Below are 20,480 nucleotides of genomic sequence, written 5' to 3'. Positions count from 1 at the left end.
TACATAGATATATATATATATATTAGGTGTTGGAATTAATTCGTAGCGTTTTACAAGTGATGGGAAGTACTTTTATTAATGCTCATGTGAAATAAATAACATTCTTTCATTAAAAACGCTACGAATTAATTCCAACACCTAATATATATATATATATATATATATATGTATGTATGGATTGGTCAATAATTTCCCTATTTTTGAGAAATGAAGCGATTAATATCAAATATTATTAAATATTTAATTATATTTATATATTTTGTGAAAGATGACGCACATTTTGATACGCATTTAAAGAAAAGTTTGCTGAGATTAGTGCATCTAATATTGTTTTGAATATAGTGAGTGCATTCAATATTTTATTTTCATAAAGGAACAATAAAAACAGCTTAAAAAAAGGAATGCAATAAAAGATCACTAAATAAAACAGTATAATATGCCGAAAATATACTTATTCTTGATTTCTATATTTAAAACAACGCCAAATAATTCAAACACAGTCAATATTGTATAGTATTTCTTGCGTTTTGTTATCTATAATTTGATAAAGAAGTGAACACGTGTATTCCATGGACAAATCGATTTGCATGTTAGAGTTCATGGTCATCCCTGGATCGATCGAAATGCCCAGGCTATCTATATATTTATTAAACTGTTTATTGCACTGTTTGACATCCATTTAAGTAGGTACTCACAGGTTATTAAAAAATGTTGCAGTCAAATTTTGACAATATAACTTCGATAAATTACTTATTATCGAGAATTATCTTCCCATTATCCTTTCATCAGTTCATTATATTGATATAATTAGAATAGAATAAATATTTAAATTATTTCTTGAGTACAGTAGAAGTGTAAAAATAAAAGATTATCTTACTATCCTTCTTCAATATACAAATTCTAATCATTCATTATATCGAACAAATTCAGTATTACAGAGACATATGTATGAATGAAAATATCATGACTAAAGATCAGACATTCCGGATAGTTCCGTTTTTGATTGTGATTATTTTGTTGTCTCAAACATGTTAAAATATAATTGTATTATTTTTTAAAATAAATTATTATTATTATTGAATTAAATACTTTCTTTACATTCAAATATTCTCTCTCATCTTCTCAACATAAAGTTTTTCGCTTTAGATTCGAAAATATTTAGTCATACTATACATATATGAGACAGCTATCAATTTGCAAATTTCACAATTTTTAGGCTCCTGAGTAGTTGCGGCGGCTATGTTGGAATCGTGACGTCAAAGTGAGAAATGATACGTAAATTTATGCTGCAAGCTATTTGTAAATAAAGACAATTTGGATCTAAATGACGAGATTGCTTTAAAATATCTATAAAAATGAGCAGAAACTGTCCTTTTCTCTCTTAATAGTCAATAAATGATCGTAAAAGGCAGGTAAAGTGAGCCTAATTTCGACCAGAACAATTTGAATAGCTGTTGAAATGAATAAAATACTTTTATGTAAAAAAATTTCATAACAACTATAGTTCCTGTCCATTTTTAGGACTTTCATAAGTATGAGACACATCATATTTTCACAATTAACTAAATAATAACGAAATGGCATGCAGCACAAATTTCATCGTCAAAACGTCACTTTTTCACGCCTATAAGTTCAGCTATTTATTATCATAGCGAGGCGCTGTAACACACACATAAGCATGAGCTCATGTATATGTGCATGGACATACATCGTGCTTGTGTGTGTGTGTGTGTGTGTGTGTGTGTGTGTGTGTGTGTGTGTGTGTGTGTGTGTGTGTGTGTGTGTGTGTGTGGCTACCGATTTCGTCAGACCGCTGACTGATTTTGAATCACATACTGACTCAGGAGCCTTAAAAATATTACTTATCAATTCACTCACTCACTCACTCACTCACTCACTCACTCACTCATTCACTCATTCATTCTCATTCACTCTCTCTCTTTCTCTCTCTCTCTCTCTCTCTCTCTCTCTCTCTCTCTCTCTCTCTCTCTCTCTTTCTCTCTGTCTCTCTCGTATTAATATACAAATTTCAGTCATTAGTTATATCAAACAGGTATAAATAGAACAATAACTTAAGATGCGTTCGGGGAGACGGTATTAGCGTTGTGTCATTTTTTATCTTTGTTTTATCTAATAAACAACGAAGATAGCATGACAGAATTAGTGCTAATAGTGTCTCCCCGGACGCATCATATATATAAATTGACTATCAATTTGCTAATTTCACGTTTTCAAGACTATTGCAATGTCAAGGTATTATTCAAATGATAAATGTCCAATTCCATGAATAACTCTATCAACAGGAAAAAAATTTCATTTATTTACACGTTGACAAAATAATAGACGAAGCAATAATATATCTGTGTTGCCAAGAGGCTTTTATCGATAAATGAAAAAATGATAAATTATTCGTATGTAGTTTCTCGCAATTTGCTCATTTCTTCAGTGTCATCACGGACTTTCAAAGAAAAACCTAATATATCTAACATACATAAAAATTACCTAAATTATTTTAAAAACATAATAAGAATATACTGCTTAATTTTGGTTGAATTTAATGTCAGATTTATGTAAATTCTGCGTTTTATTGATATTTGTTATTTTATTGAAGATGCCCAGATTGTGGCTGAAACATCTAAAAATTTTTTATTAATGTAATGATATATTAAATATCACAAACAACATCTTGTGGTGGTTTTATGCTCTTCTTTTTGTAAGTTTTAATATACTGCTTATTTCTATGAAGTTGTCATCGATTTAGAAAGAGGTAATTTGAATCATATCATTTTCTCTCTCTAAATTATCGAGTTGGAAAGAGATAATAGAATTAAAGAGAGAGATGCTGATATGTTCAATTCTTTCTAACAGAGCACAGATGCTGAGGCTATCTATTACGTCTATGATTATTTCCAATTCTTTAACATATAACTGTGCCACGCCATTTTTGCGTAACTTTCCATCCAAGTCACCGATGATACACGATGTGATATATCTACTCTACGTAATCATTATGTAATATATGATTAAAATGTATAGCGTGAACATATCAATCAATAACATTACGAAATATCATGTAATAATGTATATATCTGTTCACATTCAAAACATTAAATGGCCTGGATTGGAAAGTTCAATACCGGCCACCGGTAGTATACGCGGCATGGAACGTGTATACAGATAGATAATTTATTAAACTTGTCGTATTCACGTGAGACTGCGAGTCGCGAAATCAGAAGCAGGTCATCGAGAGAGATAAGGAAACACGTGCGAGAGAAAGGATTTTTTCTCGCGGCGGAAATGCGGAAGTACAAGAACGGGCAGTCGAAAGAAATCGACCGGGTGATAATGAGCACGGGAACGTTTCGCAATGATTCCGATATGTAGTTAGAAAGAGGAAGACAGCGGAAAATGAGATGAGGAAAGAACTCGCTTCTCGTGCCGCTCGCTCACAAAACGGAGATGAGCGTACATGTGTTGTATGTACATGTGTATCACGGATGACATGATTTCCGTGACGCAAAGTGGTGATCAAATATGAGGACAGCACAACGTTCGCATTGGGATCTATATTTTTTATAGATTTCCAGGTTTTCTTTGCTGCTTCCTCTCCTACGAAGAGAAAAAAATACAAGTGATTGTTGGGAAACTTTGCGATTTCTCAATGAACTGGTCCGAAGAGGATTTCTTCAAACGCAAGTTCGAGTATAAATAATCACTCGTCGCGTTCGCAAGCCGAGATCAATTTTAAATTTTCTGAGCAAAAATGAATTCGCGATAATTGAAATGTAACTGACATCTCTTAATGATGAAAATAGTTTTTCCGATCGATATATAAATTACACGTTTCTACCGTCAGACTTCCGTTTTCTATATGAGACAAAGCTTGAATTGTTTCCGCTTTCTTAAGCGCTTTCTCGTGACGCGATCGAAGGAGGAAAGAAATCGTAATTATCAATGAGTTCGTTCGACGATGGAATATTTTTTCTTTTCTATCATTCCGATTGAAATTTTTCTATGACATCGGTACCAAGTGGCAATTACTAACTTCACTTCGCTTTCACGTGATTGTTGAATTTCAAAAGTACCTGATGATGAAGTGAAGACAAACAGCATGAGAATGAATGTAAACTGCATAAAAAAAAAATCATTACGATAAGCTTTGGTGGATATATTTAATGGAGGTTTAAAATTATGCTTCGCATTAATTTGCATCGCATTAATAAGATTACAGGTTTGCAACGCGAGTCTGCTTTTCCATTGTGTATCTCTCGCACGGAGGTGAAACTCCATAAAAGTACTCGATATATCTCAGAAATTATATTGGCACACGAAACAGATTCACGTGTTGAAATTCAAATATTTTTCGAAAGTTCAATCAGTTCCTGTTAATAATAATAATGATATTTCATGTTATCCAAGATAACGAAAGAGCGAGACTGATGAGAGCGCGATGTGTTATGTAATACATAAACCAGATATAATACTATTAGTTACTCGTTTGCATCATATGATCAAGGCATGGCCTTTCTGAATGGAAGAAAAATTTATGATATGCGAACATGAGTGTACAGAATGTTATCGTGAGTGATACAGTTTGCGTTACACGCATTTTTACAACATACCTTACACACACACTTATACGTACATATACACGTGCAAGTACATATGTGATAATATAAAAATATTAGCCGACGTGTGCTATTCTTTTGACATGGAAGCGCTGATTGCGTAGCATCCCATACCGGATAAATAAACGAGTACACCGTGGGATCGCATGAATGAATATATACATAATTTTTTATGAGATAAAACAAAATTCATATTTTAGTTAAAAACCTGCACCAATTAATCTGTATTATGAATATTATGAATATTAATCTGTATTAAATGAATATTAAATAGTATTCGATATTAAATAGATTTAATTCTAGGATTTTCTTATATTATTTAAAAATAATTATTTTCCTAAAATTTTCAATAGTCTAAAATTTTTGTTCAATCACCATTACTATCTTATATTATCGCAACTCGAAGCGAAAAAATACGTAATAAAAATTCTTGCAAAATATACAATATGCAAAAATATATATTTAAAATAATATTATAAAAACAACATAATCGATAAAATTGATCTTGCAAAATATATCGAATTTTTTTTTTGTAAAATAATCATATACCTGAAAATTAATTAAACTAAAATCGAAATGAATTATGTTCACAGCACAAATTGTCAAAATAATAATACATAGAAATAAAATATAATTTAATTTCTTCCCGAAAACAAGAAGATAGAGTTTTTGATATATTTGATAAGTCTATTCTATCAATTGCAAATATTTTATTAAAATGTATTTCTATTCAAACATAATTTGCATAGTTTATATTGTACTGTCTCACTTCTGACATGACAATCTGAGATAATAAAGGCCATGGCACGCAAAATAAAATGCAAGGCTGTAAAACGTAAGCAATAAGGAAATCACAGAGTCATAAGATAATAACGTAAGCAGTAAGCACGTAAGCAGCCGAGAGGTCAGTCAACCAGAGCTAAAAAAAATGTAATTATAGCAATACAATACACTTTAATGCTAGCATTGCTATTATATTATTAGTATTGTTTTCCTATGTATTGCCATCTATTGCGCACGATATTGCCAAGTATTATTAATATATTGCTATGTACTGTTATGTATTGCCTGTTTTATTATGTACTGCCGCAATATGTTTCTAAAGAAATGTCTACTGATTGGCATAATTACTGATTTGACTCCTTGATATTAGCAAATTCAAAATTGATTTGCTCTTACTGCTTACATCTTACTGCTTAAATTTTTTTGAGTGTCATAGTTTTAGAGTTATTAACATGTTTACTACTGATTAAATATAACCTTATGCTCTCTACTGTGATTCGCTTGCTGCTTATATTTTGCTTAACTTTTTTGTGTGCCATAGCCATAATAACGAGTAAGCCTTGAGAAATCTTTTTTACAAAATTTAATCGGATAGATATTGCGAATATAACCAATTGGTCTGGCTGCCTTTAATTGATATTGACTAATTCATTATTTTTAAACAAAATATTGTTTCATACTGATGTTAAAATAAATGCAATCAATTGTTTAGCAAACAACTCCAACTTCGTTGTCATTAACTTCACTAAAGAAATGTTGTAGATATTTTGAAACTGATTCATAATTTTTTTCTTTGAATTAATCAGTGAACTTTACTTGTTTACTTTTCTTCCATGACCCACACATTATCTTGTGTATTTTTACTATATGAATCTATTCTGAGCAGACAAATACGTGAAACGTTTAAATAATGATTGAACTTTTATATGGATATGATTTCAATAATGTTAAAAAAATTATAAAGATAAGAATTTTATTTCATTCTAACTTTTATTTGATAAGCATTATTATGTAGTATTTTGGGTATTATCGAATTATTTCCTGTTATAATCACTTTAAACAAGTCATTCGTAATATTCGCGTGAGTGTTCCTTAATGAATTTAAACAAAAGCTCACAACAAATAATCTATATCCCAAATATTTCTCGCAAGGAAACAAGTATTATACTCATTCGGAAGCAATTACAATTAAATAAATAAATGCTAATACATGGGAATATTTGTCACAACCTTCGTGTAACATGTAAACCTTCACATATCATATAAAGCATATAAATAAAAAGTAATATAAATAAAAAAAATAGTATAAAGTTTTCATTTTTGAAGTCTTTATGGGATTATATTAAACAATCCTTTTCACCATTCATATGATGATTATCTCAATAAATATATTTGCTGTAATCTTTAAATATCATGAAAATAAATATATAAATAAAAATGTAATTTCCAACTTGAATCTTATTTATAGCATTATATTTGTAAAATAGACAAGCCTTTTCATTATTTATGTTTATTTCAATAAATCATACCTATCGTGATGATTATTCCAGCAAAATATTAACAACGTATTAGCAATTCAGTAGATTCGGACAGAACAATATGATAGATTGTTACACGGAAAGAACGGTTTTATTGAAGTATCTAAGTGCCCGAAAATAATTTTGTTAGACTATCAAAATAATTATATAGAATGATCAAGTTAGTTGTTAGAATATAAAAACTTTTTGGATCATTGCTCACCATGCTTTTCTACATAATTATTTTGATAATCCAATCAAATTATTTTCAAATTTGCATTTAGCTAAATCTTTAGGTATATCAGTAAAATTTTTTCCGTATCAACTACATCTGCATTAGGTTTACCTTCTACCATGCTAGTTTTTGACAATCTTGATAATCTGACAGTAGATTGCCAGCAGAAAAACCAGTCTATTATTTTAAGACATTTGAATGGTGTATTGAAATGATTATAAAATTGCAGATTTTATGTATTATAATTACAATATCAGTCAATCTGCCATTATATTCTATTGATGAATCTTTTTATATTTCTTTGATATTTTATCGACAAAATTTACAGCAGGCATAAGATCTATTGACTATCTGGGTATGATGATGATAATAATTTTTTCCTTAGCCTTTAGCAGAATTAACCTATAGCAGAAACACACATTTTTTGACACTAAAGGAATATATGGATTCTTGAAACCCACTATAAAGTATTACTACTACTTATTATTATTTATTTATTTTAAGAATTTTTTTAAATTATAAAAAATAAGATAGTGAAACATAAATTATTTCAGACAATTACTATTTAAAAATTAGAAAGAGTTCCAGGGTCACCAGAATCTAGTTCCAGTTATGTGTTAATTTCAGCCAACATTAATCAAACAATTTTTACACACAAAATCATAAACTATATCTTTATCTATGTATTAACATCTCCTATCCTTTTACATCATTATAATCTTTTCATTATATCAAACAGATAAATCAATGAACTAAAAATTCAATGTATATAATCTTATCATCAGATATAATTTTTTAATTTGACATAAGATGTTCCAGACTAAGGACTGTGTTTTTAAATATCTTTCAAATTTACTTATTTTCATTGATGACATATAATATGAAATATTCAGTCAATAAGGTAACGATAGTGAGTCACACGTCCACCCATGCTGGAACATCGTCGGACGTCCAGCGTGAACCTAACCTCACTTTTGTGACTATTCCTGGTTCGAAATTCACGAGGATCTTATTTTATTGAACGTCGACAGCTGGAGCGTTTAAAAACAGCTGATTTGTCGGTTGTATAAATGATGTAAGAAATAAATTTTCAGACTTACGGTTCGGCGATGACCGGCGCGATCTTAAGCACCGTCGTCAGGAAGGACTGGTCCTTGCAGACGAGGAGAGGCTTCTGCGGCGCGTTGTTCACGTTCAGTATCCTGAACAGGATGCACAGGATCACGGCGAAGAGAGCCAACAACGCCGTGGACATTTTTCTTCAGGAGCTGCCAGCGCCTGAAAGAAGTATATCCTCTGTCTACTCACTCTCTTTCCCTCCTCGTACTTTTACTTTCGGCTTCCTTAAAAGTACCGCTCCTCGAACACGTTCCTTCGCCGATCTTTCTTCAGAAATAAACATTTATGCTTTTTCATAATATCACGCGCGTTATCTTTCGGGATGCTTGCAAACGTGACACGTTTAATCATACCTCTTCCTGGAAAAGATTGACTGTCTTCCTTTTTAAATTTCGAAGGCCGATAAGACGGACGAGCTGTGACGGTCGCGGATGGAGATTCATGCGATTGATACTTCGTGACCTGCGAGCAAAAGTTACACAATTTTATTAGGATTTCGGTCGCCGGGCTCGGATGACAGGTATGTGACGGATGAGTACTGGATATGCAGAACGACGCGAATGCCGGGGAACGTTGCAAATTGACCGCAGAAGTGCACGACGTCTCGGATGATCGAGGATGCATCCTGACCTCCACAAAGGGTATCGGCGCCGGCAATGAATGAGGCGAAAATTGATCGCGTTACATCGTTTTGCATGCCCGGTCCCGGCTCTTCGTCGGTGCAGCCGGGAATGGCGAGGGTTATATCGACGATACGAAAGATCGATAGCGGTAGATAAACTCGGCGATATCGCGTGTTTCTTCGACTTAAAAAAAATAAGTGACGATAGCGTTAAAATGAATCATTAACTGATTGAAAAATGAATTTTAAGTAATCATGTTAAACTTTAACATTATTCTGAAAATCAGAATCTGCTTGGGCAATTAATATTCACGAAAAACACTTCAAGAAACGTGAATTTACAAGTTTTTTTATTTGAATTTACAAGTTTTTTTAAGTTCCTCGATATTTATTTATAGCGAATTCGATCGCTTGTAATTAGATTAGTATACTAAAAGCTGTACTGGCATTAATTTGGATTCTGATTTAAATTGGATAAATCAGGATTTTCTAGTTAAAACCGCTATTTATAATTCTAAGTAAACAACTAGAATTCTAATTGATCTGAATCTCCTAGTTTGTTAATTTATTTTCAATCAGAAATTTTTCTCAGAGTACGCTATATATAAAATTAATAAAGTTAAACATAAAAGCATATAAATATTTTAAACGATTAACAATCAAAAAAAGAAGAGGCCAAAAACTAAATAGGCTCGTGATATTATTTTAATTGTAAATTTGAAATTATTTAAATCCGAATCCAATGACTTGATGTTTTAAACAATTAAATATCTAATAATGATATAATATTATTTCTCGTTATTTTAATAGAACATATATGTACTTATTATTATCGAAGTTGGTTTTATTATTATATTTAAATTATGTCGCTGCATTTAAATATTTTATGTAGCCTTTAATATTCGAACGACCGAATTCATTAATAGCGATTAACGCATGGAATAAATCAAGTTTATGTGCTTTTTTTCTCTTGTCGAACGATGTACGTGATTGTTTGTTCAATGCTTTGCGTTCGAATATCTTTTTTCTCTCGTAACGGTTATTTTCCGTTATTTGCCTGCGAAAGAATATGCTTTATTAATTCGCTCGAAGTCTCGTTTTGAAAATTTGAAAGTCAAAGTAAGACAACACTTATTGATGTCAACGCTTGTTAATTATTAATTCCTCTTTGAATCAACGCAACGTTGACAGCATTTTAATGAAGTTTGTTCCTTCATCTAGTCTTGGGTTTAACAGAGAGGACAAATCTACGAATAGCGACAATAATAATAAAGAGATACACTCTAAGAAAAAGAAATTGATCATTTGTAATCTAAATTGATTTAATTCGTCCTTTTATTTTTTTCAATAAAAAATGTATTTAATCACACATATTATATTTAACTTAAATACATGCATTTTCCAACGAAAGAAATAAAGACACGTAAATTAATTTAGTTAAATAAACAATGAATTTAATCAAATGAACAGTTCTTTTGTTTTAGTATACAATTCTCCTAGGGTGCGGTCAAAGGATGCGTTCCATTTCCACGTACAATGCATATAATATTATATGTTATTTTATTCTTTTTTATATTCAGTGTACAGGATAAAATGATAAATCTTCACATCATACGTGAAACGAAACACTCGAAGTCTCACTACAATTGCTTTGAAGCATTTGATTCATTAATCAGAAGAAAGAATTGACTGATCAAAGAAGTGCTTCGAAGCATTTGTAAAATCACATTGACGTACCTATTCCTAATTAGCAATTCTATAAAGAATAAAAGACACGCGAATAAAGTTGATCCATGCTTTTCAAATTTTTGTTGATGATACTAAAAAAATGTTTACAGTGATCGTAATGAAAACGAACAATTCTGACATAAAATCGCATTTCGTCTCGCTATTCTATATACTTGAGTGATGAATAGAATGAGAAAACGTTGAAGAGACGGAGGGTAAGTATAGCTCGCTTTTCCGAGAATCCTGCTCACCGGATGACAATCCAGTCGGCGAATTACGCCGGTTGAAGATACGGCGTGTCCAGGATATGAGTTCCCGTGCGGCCGGCACGCTCAGTTTGCCGGTGCTTCGCGGAGCGGAGCAGATGGCTCGAAACGTTCAGATATCACACATCCATCCGCGTCGAACTCCGCCGGGCGACTGACGACTGACAAAGTGACAACCGACATCTGTATGCGCTCGCGACAAACATACCGTTGGAGCGAAGGGACTCCTCGTAATATACGTATATTATGTATGTCACATCCACAAATGTGCATATTATATATATAATAATCCAGCATTGTATATGTATACATATATAACGTAATATTAAATTACAGTCACCTTGATTGATTCCGATTAACTCAACAATTAATTTATCAAGCAATATATATACGAGGGCAAGGTGAAAAGTTCTCGGCCTAACCCATAGATGGTACTGCTACAAATGAAATTACTGTTTTGTGAAGTTGTAACACATGTTACAAAAGCAAATACCAAATGGTCATATGATGAGACAGGTGGCTCCTTTTATACAGTTGTTTAAAGTTGACATGTTGTGTGCTTTTTAAAAAATGGATAAACTTGAATACCGTTCCGTCATCAAATTCTTCGTTTTGGATGGTTTATCGCCGTCAGATATTCATCCAAAGTTGGTGAAAGTGTATAAGGATTCTGCACCTTCGCTATCAACAGTAAAAAAATGGGCAGCGGAGTTTAAACGTGGCCGTACATCAGTTGAAGATGATCAACGTGAAGGACGGCCAAAAACTGCAAATGTTAAAGAAAACCGCGAGAAGATACGAAAGATGATTCTGGATGATCGACGATTAAAGGTGTATGAGATAGCTGAGACTGTAGGCATCTCAGAAGAAAGGGTACGACACATTTTACATGAAGAACTTGGTATGAGAAAGCTTTGTGCAAGATGGGTGCCGCATTTGTTAAATGCTGATCATAAACAAACAAGATGTCGACTTTCTCAGCAATGTTTACAACTTTTTGAGAAAAACCCAAAAGATTTTCTTCGCCGATTTGTTACGATGGATGAAACGTGGGTCCACCTCTTTACTCCTGAGTCCAAACAACAGTCCAAGCAGTGGGTTGAAGCCGGCGGATCTGCACCGAAGAAAGCAAAGACAATTGCATCTGCTGGAAAGATTATGGCCAGTGTTTTTTGGGATTCCAAAGGAATTCTTCTGATTGACTACCTGCCAAAGGGTCGAACTATTAATGGGGAATACTACGCACACCTTCTTGACCAGCTGGATGGAAAAATTAAAGAGAAAAGGCCTGATTTGCAAAAGAAAAAAATCCTCTTCCACCAGGACAATGCACCCGCCCACAAAGGCGCTTTGGCAATGGTAAAATTGAAGGATTTGAAGTATGAATTGCTGGAACATCCTCCCTATTCACCAGATTTGGTTCCATCTAACTTTCATCTATTCCCAAATCTTAAGAAATTTGTGGCTGGAAAACGTTTTTTGTCAAATGAAGAGGTGATAGCAGCAGTAAATGCATATTTTGAAGACCTTCCAAAAACGCACTTCATGGATGGAATCAAGTTGTTGGAGAAACGTTGGAGGAAATGCATTGAAGTCAAGGGAGATTACATTGAGAAATAAATGTATTTTTAAAGTAAAAAACTTATTCTTTCAGTTCTAGGCCGAGAACTTTTCACCTTGCCTTCGTATATATATATATATATATATATATATATATATATATATATATATATATATATATCTTATCTTGACAACATGGATCGAAACAATTAATTTTTCGCTTAAGATGGAAAGAAAGATTAAGAATTGTAGACAAATTATATATGATAATTAGAAATTTTGCTACAAACAGGGAATTTTGAATTAATTATTGATAAAATTATCGCAGAATTCGTTCATCGAAATCGTTCTATTTACTCAGTTGTGCGATTTTTTTCATTTGATATATTTTTTTTTGTTATATCATTTAACATTTTCAATACTTTCAGCTGCAAGGATTTATAGTATTTTTCCCCAATCTTATCCGGAATGTAATACATTCGTAATTTTTCATGTTCTTCAACTTCTGTAATTATATTCAGACTTTCAGTCAAGGGAGGAGGGAGGCAAAAATTCATCTTCAAACAATATTTATTAAAATATAATATATGTGTATATATAATTATGTTAAAGCTAATTTTTGAGGATCTTCAGAGAATTTTCTTAATACTTCTTCTTTCAGCTTCTTTTCGACAAAAATAATTTTGATAAATTATTTTTTATCAAAATTTAAGAATAATGTAAGTCCTCCTTTTATAAATCCACGCCTGTAGTTATTAAGCATTTAATATTAGATCTTATTTATCAAAATATATTTAATGAGATGCATTCAACCTGTAACTGAATTTGAAGGGATTTAAATACGTAAATCGAAATACTCAAATTTGATGCTTTGAAGTTTCTTAGAGCGAGCTGGATTTCACGTTTGAATTGTTGTTTGAAAAGTTTGAGGTATCTTGTAAAAAAATCACGTTGCAGTACGTGTATAAATTTCATCTCGAAGTTTGCGACAAGTATATATTCGAAGCAAGTGCACACTCACAGATTCGGAGGTTGGCGATTCAAGGCTTCCTCCATGTGTGCTGGAAACATAAAAATCGCTTACCGAAACTCTCCTTGACCGTCCGCTCAATGAATAATCAAAATGAATACAAAATGAATATTGTTTTAAATATCTTAATGTTTCGTAAGGACTTTTAGGAACAAATATTATTTTTAGCAATTTTTACAAAATTAACTTTGTGTATGAAAACAATTATCAATTAAGACTAATGATTATGTGATCCTTCTTATAAGATATATTCCTGATTTATAATTTATAAAATTGTCTTTTTTTTTGGATTCTCGATAAAAAAACCTGGAATAACGATAAAGTAACATCTGGTTAAGAAAAATTTAAAGAGAAATTATATAATAATCGAGCTCTCGAAGCTGAATATCCTGTTTGACAAAAAAGCTGACATTCAAGTTTCTTATAAAGTCTTACAAACATCCTGCTTCGTATGGCTTTTCAAATTAATTCCGAGGAGTTAGATTAGCGATGAATGAATTTATTGATGTAATTGTTACAAGTTGATATGGCAACGCGAGTTTTTCCGGTTTAAGCCAAGAGCTGGCTTTCTACCACGAAAATATGGCAGTGTGAAATTAGTTGAATAAATTTGAACATCGGTAATTTTAGTATTAACATTAGCAGTGAACAATATATACTTGTTGTAAAATGTGACAGACTTTTGTTATCAATAAATTATAAATAAATTAGAAATATTTAATGTTGATTTGTTTTTCAAGGCTTCATTAATCGACTACAATGGCAACGAGTAAAAGTAAGAAGAAGGTTGGAACGAAGACAAATGGAAAAAATAATGGAAAAGGTACTAAAGGTGGTAATGGCGGCAAAAATAAAGGATCAAAGAAATCAAAAAGAAGCGGCGGAAAAACACGATTTGCCATGGACATCTTTAATGAGGAAGTGATGGAAAACGCTTATTACACATGTCATAACATTATGGATGTGCTAAAATGTCGAGGTTTCCCGTGGCCAGAGGTTCAGAAGAAAAAAGGAAAGAGGAAGAAATAAATAATCAAATATCTATATGTAAAACTATACTTTTAACACGTATTGGAAATAGTTCAATGTAATATAAATATCCATTCATATAAATTATGTACTAAATAAGATGTTAATGTATATCTCTATTTTACTTTAATTTCAGTATCAATACTTAACATTTCTTGTAAGAATTAACGTTTGAATTACTTTAGTATAAAATGTAATTTATCTTATTAAAGCTTATCTTATTAAAACTATCTAATTAAACCTTTATATTTTTTTATGTTTTTATGAAAATATAAATTAGTTTCACAAATTTTGCGCACTCATTATATACAAAACTAAAAATAAATTTTTGTAACTCAGTGAAATTTTGTCTTCATATTTACATAAAAAACAAGATATCAATTTTTATAGTATATTAAACTGATAGAAGAAAAACATGTGACTTTTATTCATCAGTTGATGCGAGATGATTGCAGTAATCCTTTACATCGAATTCAAAATCTTCATTATCCGCTTTAACTGTCCCGTTAAAGACGCAATGCACCGTTACTGTCTCAGTATATGATAACTTAGGCAGAAGCTGTTAGAGAACAACAAGGTTAATAAAAGTTACCGCATAATAGAAAATTATTATTGTTGTTGTAACGCTTACTTTTGGTGTAAGCAAAAAATATTGGGAGCTTCCTGGCCTTCCTGTCATTTTGACGAGTAAATCAAAGACTCGTCTCTCGTTCACCGCATCCATGCCCTAATAAAATTACAAAGAAAAATTTAAATTGCAAAAAATAACGAATAATATATTACAAATTACATATGTAATACATTATATAAATATAGAATACTTGCTATTAGTGATTAGCATAAGCCGGATATCTTGTACCTGATTAATTTCATCCACACAGCGAAATGGCACACGCGATAATTCTTGCAGCGCTATCATGTAAATGGCAGTAGTTACGGTTCTTTCCCCACCACTCTGAAAATGCCTTGTTAATTCTTGCAACTCGTCCGCATCTCGGAATTTTACTTTGATCTTTAGTCCGTACTGATCAAAATCCAACTAAAAATATTGTTATTGGTTATTGAGAACAATGAAAAAATTTTTATTTTGTATGTACATCATGTTTACTTACGATATTTTCACCATGTGAGAGCGTAACTTCGCCAGCACAGTCCATTGCAAAAAAATAAGAACTAAAATTCGCATTAATTTTTTCAATCAGTTGCTGCAATGGTTGTAACCACTTTTCTTTTAATGTTTCAATCTCCTTTGTCATTTGCTCTAGTAAAATACTCTTCTTTTTGATAAATTCAGTTAAGTCGAGAATATTATTTTGCATTTCTTCATATTCACGCAGTATCTGAAAATATAAAAGAACTCAATTATTCAATTTTTTTGTTGTATCAATGCAGTATTAAAAAATAATATTCTCCATCATGACATATATACATTCTCAGCGTCCACATTTTGTGCCATACAAAAAACTTTTGCTTGAGCAATATTTAATTCATTATTTATTTCAGCTATAGTAGCTGGTAATTTTTCAAAGGCTTTATTGAAAGCTTTAAACATGTCATCTTGTGGATTAAGATTATTTGTGCTTGTCAATGCTTCCTTATATAATCTTTCAGCTTCTTTCTTTAAAGGTTGGAATTCTTCATCATGTCTTTTAAATATTCTCTCTGCTGTTATAAACTTATCCTTTAATTCGTCGGCTTCAGTCTCTTTAAACAATAAAGTTTGTTGTAATAACGTTATTGCAAATTTGACTTCTACGTTACTTGTATTGCAATTGAAACATTCTTGCAAAATTCCATTATATTCTTTATACAGTTTTAATTGTTTCTTTATAATGGCCTGTAAACAATTAATTGAACATAAATGCAGATTTTATTGGACAATTTTTAAAAAATAGCATATTACATTGTTAAAAAACAAACCTTAATCTCGTTGGTATATGTTGCTTTTATATCATCAATATTCATCCGGCCCATTTCCAACTGTTTAAGTTTATCTTCAGCTATGTGTATTCTACCTTTTAATGCTTGAATATGCTGAACATTTTGTTGACATTTATTTCTGTTGGCTCTATATTCATCTAATGTTTTCGTTTTCAAATGTAATTTTTCTTCTATTTCTTTAATATTTATCGAAATTTTATTTTTCTTTTCTTGCAAATTTTGTAATCTATAAAATAATCAATATATCAATATATTAATTCATTATAATTTATTTATTTTCTTCAATTAAAATACCGTTCTTGAAGATTCTGTAGTTTAGATTTGTCCAGAACAATAGATAACATTCCATTTCCATGAACTCGTGATATTCTGGTCGATGTTTCGTGCGTATACTTAGATGTATTTACAGAATATACATTATTTTCTATAAAGAAAATTTTATTGAATTTAAGGAAAATTTATAATTTTATTTTTAGAAATATACACTTACCACTAAAGTAACAATTTAAGTTGCGAGGTATGTAATTTGTATTATTCTCGATTTCATTAGTCCCGACAGGGATATTATTTAAACGATACATCGAAACTAAATATTTCAGTATGGAGGGCGGTACTTCGATAAGCTCTACTAAATAATGCTTGAAGCCAAATTTTTGTATGTTTTCTATCGGGATATTCGGTTGCAATGTGATTCTTTTCATTGGATCAGAATGTACAACATTAACTTTCAGTTTTTGTTGTTCCCTCAAATACTTAAGTAAAAGATTCATGTCTCTTTTATCTTCACATGTGAATGCAATTAAATCTCGAAACGGTATTATGTTTTCTAAATATTTGGCATATGAAGCCTCTTTTACATTAATATTGAGTAACATTGGCAGATGCACTGTTGCTGAAAATTTGTCTCGATTCTCTTTTAACCAAAGTACAGCTTTGTATGCGTTCACATCCTTTTGTTTCAGCAATTCTAATCGCTTTACATCAATATTAATTGTTTGGAGTTCCGCTTGCACAGCTACAATCAATAATTTTAAGTAACATATTTAATAACATATTAATAAGAATAATGATTAATATTAAAAATATAATATAATATAGGTATTTGTGTTTAAGCATATACCTCTCATTTCACGACTAATGTTTTCGTCCTCATGCTTCAATGTGATAATTTTATTAGTGAGATTCTTAATTCCTTTTCTATGCTCCTCTATATTAGATGCTATATTTTGCATTTGTTCCATTAAACTTTCCTCTGAAATATATAACATTTTATTATCGTAGGATGACGCGTCCGTCTATGTGAAAGTAATTAACTCAACAAGTTTTGAGTTCAATCTCATATGCTTTAATTTATATATTAATTAAAAAATTAAACATTTATGAAAGAAGTTAATAATAAATAAAAGAAGTCATAAGATGAATTTCAGAAGCAATTATCAGTTTTGAAAACAATAAACCAATATGTGTATTTTGTTTTATATATATATATATATATATATATATATATATATATATATATATACTCATATTTGTTAAAATTAAGTCAAATTAATAATTACCTGATCCCATTTCATTAATCGTAAGAGAAAAATCATTCTCAAGTTTCGATTTCTGTTGTTGTGCAAATTTAATATCTTGATCTCGAGTCTGTTCTGCCTGAATGTTTCGAGAACATATGTTTTCTGCATCCTTGATGCTGTTTTCAGAATTAAAAATCTCATTCATGATGTTTCTTAATTTCGCATTCTTAGCATTAACTTTATTGTTCTGAAAATACACAAAAAATTTCAAAATATTAATGTAATATGTAATTCTTGTAACAACATTCAAATGTAAAGAAGTTGAACATTTTAAGTATAATAGAAAAATTCTGTATTATTTCGCGATTTTCACATTCTTTAAATAACAATGTGCCATTAGTACACAGCCATTATTTTTTATAGAATGCCTCTCCTAAGCCTCATCGAGCGTTTAGATTTACCATAAACGTTAAGATTTCTTGTTGTTGAATGCACGCTGATTTGCAGATCTTTATAAATTAATTTTTCATTATTATGAAAATTGCAAACTAATACAGAATTTTAACCTGTTCTGTTTCGAGTATTATCACAAAAATATATTACTGGACATAATGTCCTGTAACATTAATAATATCATAATAAAGTATTTTTTAAATATTTTTATTTTATGTGCTATACTCACATGATCCTTTAAAGAATTTTTTAACGTTGTCATTTCAATCTTTATATTTTCAATCTTTTTATTTAACGGTTGCAGTTTTTTGTCTATTAATTGCATTTCTTTTGCTGCCTTATCTCTGGCTTTCTTTGACTATACAAATATATGCAAAAGGATCAATAATAAAAAAGTAGCAATAAAGAAAAACATTTAACATTTTACAAAATTAATTTGATGTACCTCTACTAATTTCCTCCGCATTTGATCATATAGCATCCATGCCTTCTTTTGCTTCAGTGTTACAATTTTTTTCTTTATCAACTTTTTTTCTTTTATTGTTGCAACAGTTTGTTGTAGTCCATCACGTCTCTGAGTTTTAGATTCCAATAATCGTTTTGTATTGGTTATATCACCTTCCAATTTCTTAAAATTGATTCTTTGATCCTTCAATTTTAGATGATACTCAAGAAGCTTTGGGTCTCCGACAGATCTTTCTGTATTTTCTAACAATGCTTGAGCATCCATTTTTGAGAAATCTTGTACTTTATCTTGCGGCAAAAATTGACAAAGATTGTTGACCTGCAAAAAATAAGTTTAAAGTAATAAAGACATTAAGAGAACACATTTTATGTGTTTAGTCAGAAACTATTTAAATATAAATCAGAACTGTTCTATATGCTTCTTGATACATTTTATCCCAAGACATTAAAGAAAGGTTATAATACAAATTAAAAAAATTTTATGCCAAAAATATTTAATAGAAAATTGATAAATCTAATCTGGAGATTCTTAAGAAGAAAAAACTAGAAATGTAAATTAAGATACATACTTGAATATTAAGCTTGGATGTGAATTCCTGTATATTTTTGGAATTTGCATGATTACCATTAATCATCCATATGGACTTTCCTTCTTTGGTAAATATCCTAGTTATTATAGAATCCTGTTTGAAGCTATTTTTCAGATGAATTTCGATTTTTGCCGAATCCCGTCCATATTTCACATATTCTCCTATGTGAAGGGCTCGCCCAATGATGTTTGGTTTACCTCCTAGACCGAGAACTATAGCGGCGACAATGGTGGATTTGCCAGAACCATTAGGTCCAACAATAACATTGAGATATCTTCCTGGTATCACTGTCACTTTGTCATAAGTCCTGTTAAAGGAGAAATATTGAGAATATATATCAATTTAAAAAGTGTATGACAAAATAAATGTCTAATAATGTAATGTAATAAGATACAATGTAATATTAAACATTTAGAATGGACAAAAGAAAGTTATAATTTCACATAAAATAAGATTTTATATATTCTTCACTCACACAAAATTCTCCAGATGTATGTAGGTGATAATTCCCTCCTCGATGTTATCATTCATCTTGAAAGGTTAAATCCCAATAAGTTGTATTTTGTATGCAAAAATCGGAAATATCATGGAACGTAATATGGAACGTAATGAAGCACTGATAACAGTGGAAGCGTTAACTAAGCATAAAAGTAAGATAACAAATTTTTCTATTATCCATTTCGCACTCCTTACTCATTTTACACGTGAAGAAATACCGCCAATATCGCTAAACAACTGCGGAGACACCTGGTAGCAATGGTAGCAAACTGTACATATGTAGGTCTATTCATGATGTATAAAGTAATAAGATGTAGCATTCCCGATGATGCACACTCGTTCAATTTCTGAACCAACCACGCAACCCATTTTGCAAGCAATATAATATTCGTTTCGTCGCTTACATCAGTGTAGTGAACTGTTTTCTGTTGTACAGAGAATATAGTGTGGTTTGTTTTTATCTTCTTTTGCGGCTTTGCAACAAACGTCATAAGTA

General features: G+C 30.9%; 3 protein-coding genes across 16 annotated transcripts in view; 1 reads left to right on the top strand and 2 right to left on the bottom strand.

The window, feature by feature from the left end:
* Hydr2 (abhydrolase domain-containing protein 2) overlaps positions 1 to 11,017 on the bottom strand; it is a 22,050-nt gene extending 11,033 nt beyond the window's left edge. Inside the window, exons 1-3 of one of the 3 annotated variants that reach the window (XM_087406634.1) lie at positions 10,884 to 11,017; positions 8,636 to 8,744; positions 8,264 to 8,549 (exon numbers count right to left, since the gene is read on the bottom strand). In XM_087406634.1, coding sequence (XP_087262760.1) covers positions 8,264 to 8,418 — 155 coding nt within the window. In that variant the 5' untranslated portion in view covers positions 8,419 to 8,549; positions 8,636 to 8,744; positions 10,884 to 11,017. The remainder of the gene's footprint in view (positions 1 to 8,263; positions 8,550 to 8,635; positions 8,745 to 10,883) is intronic. The other 2 variants (XM_087406635.1, XM_011052498.2) reach the window with 2 other exon arrangements.
* LOC105151351 (histone-lysine N-methyltransferase SETMAR) lies at positions 11,008 to 14,747 on the top strand. Of its 11 annotated transcripts, none has more exons than XR_015545231.1 (3): positions 11,166 to 12,520; positions 13,120 to 13,177; positions 14,229 to 14,343. XR_015545231.1 is itself a non-coding variant. In XM_087406641.1 (3 exons), exons 1-2 carry the CDS (start codon positions 11,469 to 11,471, stop codon positions 13,168 to 13,170), a joined length of 840 nt encoding a protein of 279 aa, XP_087262767.1. In that variant the 5' UTR covers positions 11,168 to 11,468; the 3' UTR covers positions 13,171 to 13,177; positions 14,229 to 14,377. The 11 variants fall into 11 exon arrangements, 10 of the variants coding, with proteins under 10 accessions (XP_087262775.1, XP_087262766.1, XP_087262767.1 ...); XM_087406641.1 differs by having other exon boundaries at positions 11,168 to 12,257; positions 14,229 to 14,377; XM_087406642.1 differs by lacking the exon at positions 14,229 to 14,343 and adding an exon at positions 13,290 to 13,388 and having other exon boundaries at positions 11,168 to 12,257.
* On the bottom strand, positions 14,529 to 20,480 carry SMC5 (structural maintenance of chromosomes 5). 2 transcript variants are annotated; one of them, XM_011065023.2, is made up of 14 exons: positions 19,962 to 20,478; positions 19,466 to 19,793; positions 18,877 to 19,215; positions 18,661 to 18,789; positions 18,018 to 18,225; positions 17,579 to 17,710; positions 16,949 to 17,473; positions 16,753 to 16,882; positions 16,438 to 16,684; positions 15,947 to 16,354; positions 15,630 to 15,857; positions 15,377 to 15,556; positions 15,149 to 15,244; positions 14,529 to 15,076 (listed from the first exon to the last, which is right to left on the bottom strand). In XM_011065023.2, exons 1-14 carry the CDS (start codon positions 20,015 to 20,017, stop codon positions 14,942 to 14,944), a joined length of 3,141 nt encoding a protein of 1,046 aa, XP_011063325.1. In that variant the 5' UTR covers positions 20,018 to 20,478; the 3' UTR covers positions 14,529 to 14,941. The 2 variants fall into 2 exon arrangements, 1 of the variants encoding a protein (XP_011063325.1); XR_846822.2 differs by having other exon boundaries at positions 14,843 to 15,076; positions 15,343 to 15,556; positions 19,962 to 20,480.

Source organism: Acromyrmex echinatior, chromosome 5, assembly GCF_024713525.1.
Source record: "Acromyrmex echinatior isolate Ae372 chromosome 5, ASM2471352v2, whole genome shotgun sequence".
Classification (NCBI taxonomy): domain Eukaryota; kingdom Metazoa; phylum Arthropoda; class Insecta; order Hymenoptera; family Formicidae; genus Acromyrmex; species Acromyrmex echinatior.
The sequence above is the reverse complement of the archived record's forward strand: the minus strand, read 5'-3'. Positions and strand labels throughout refer to the sequence as shown.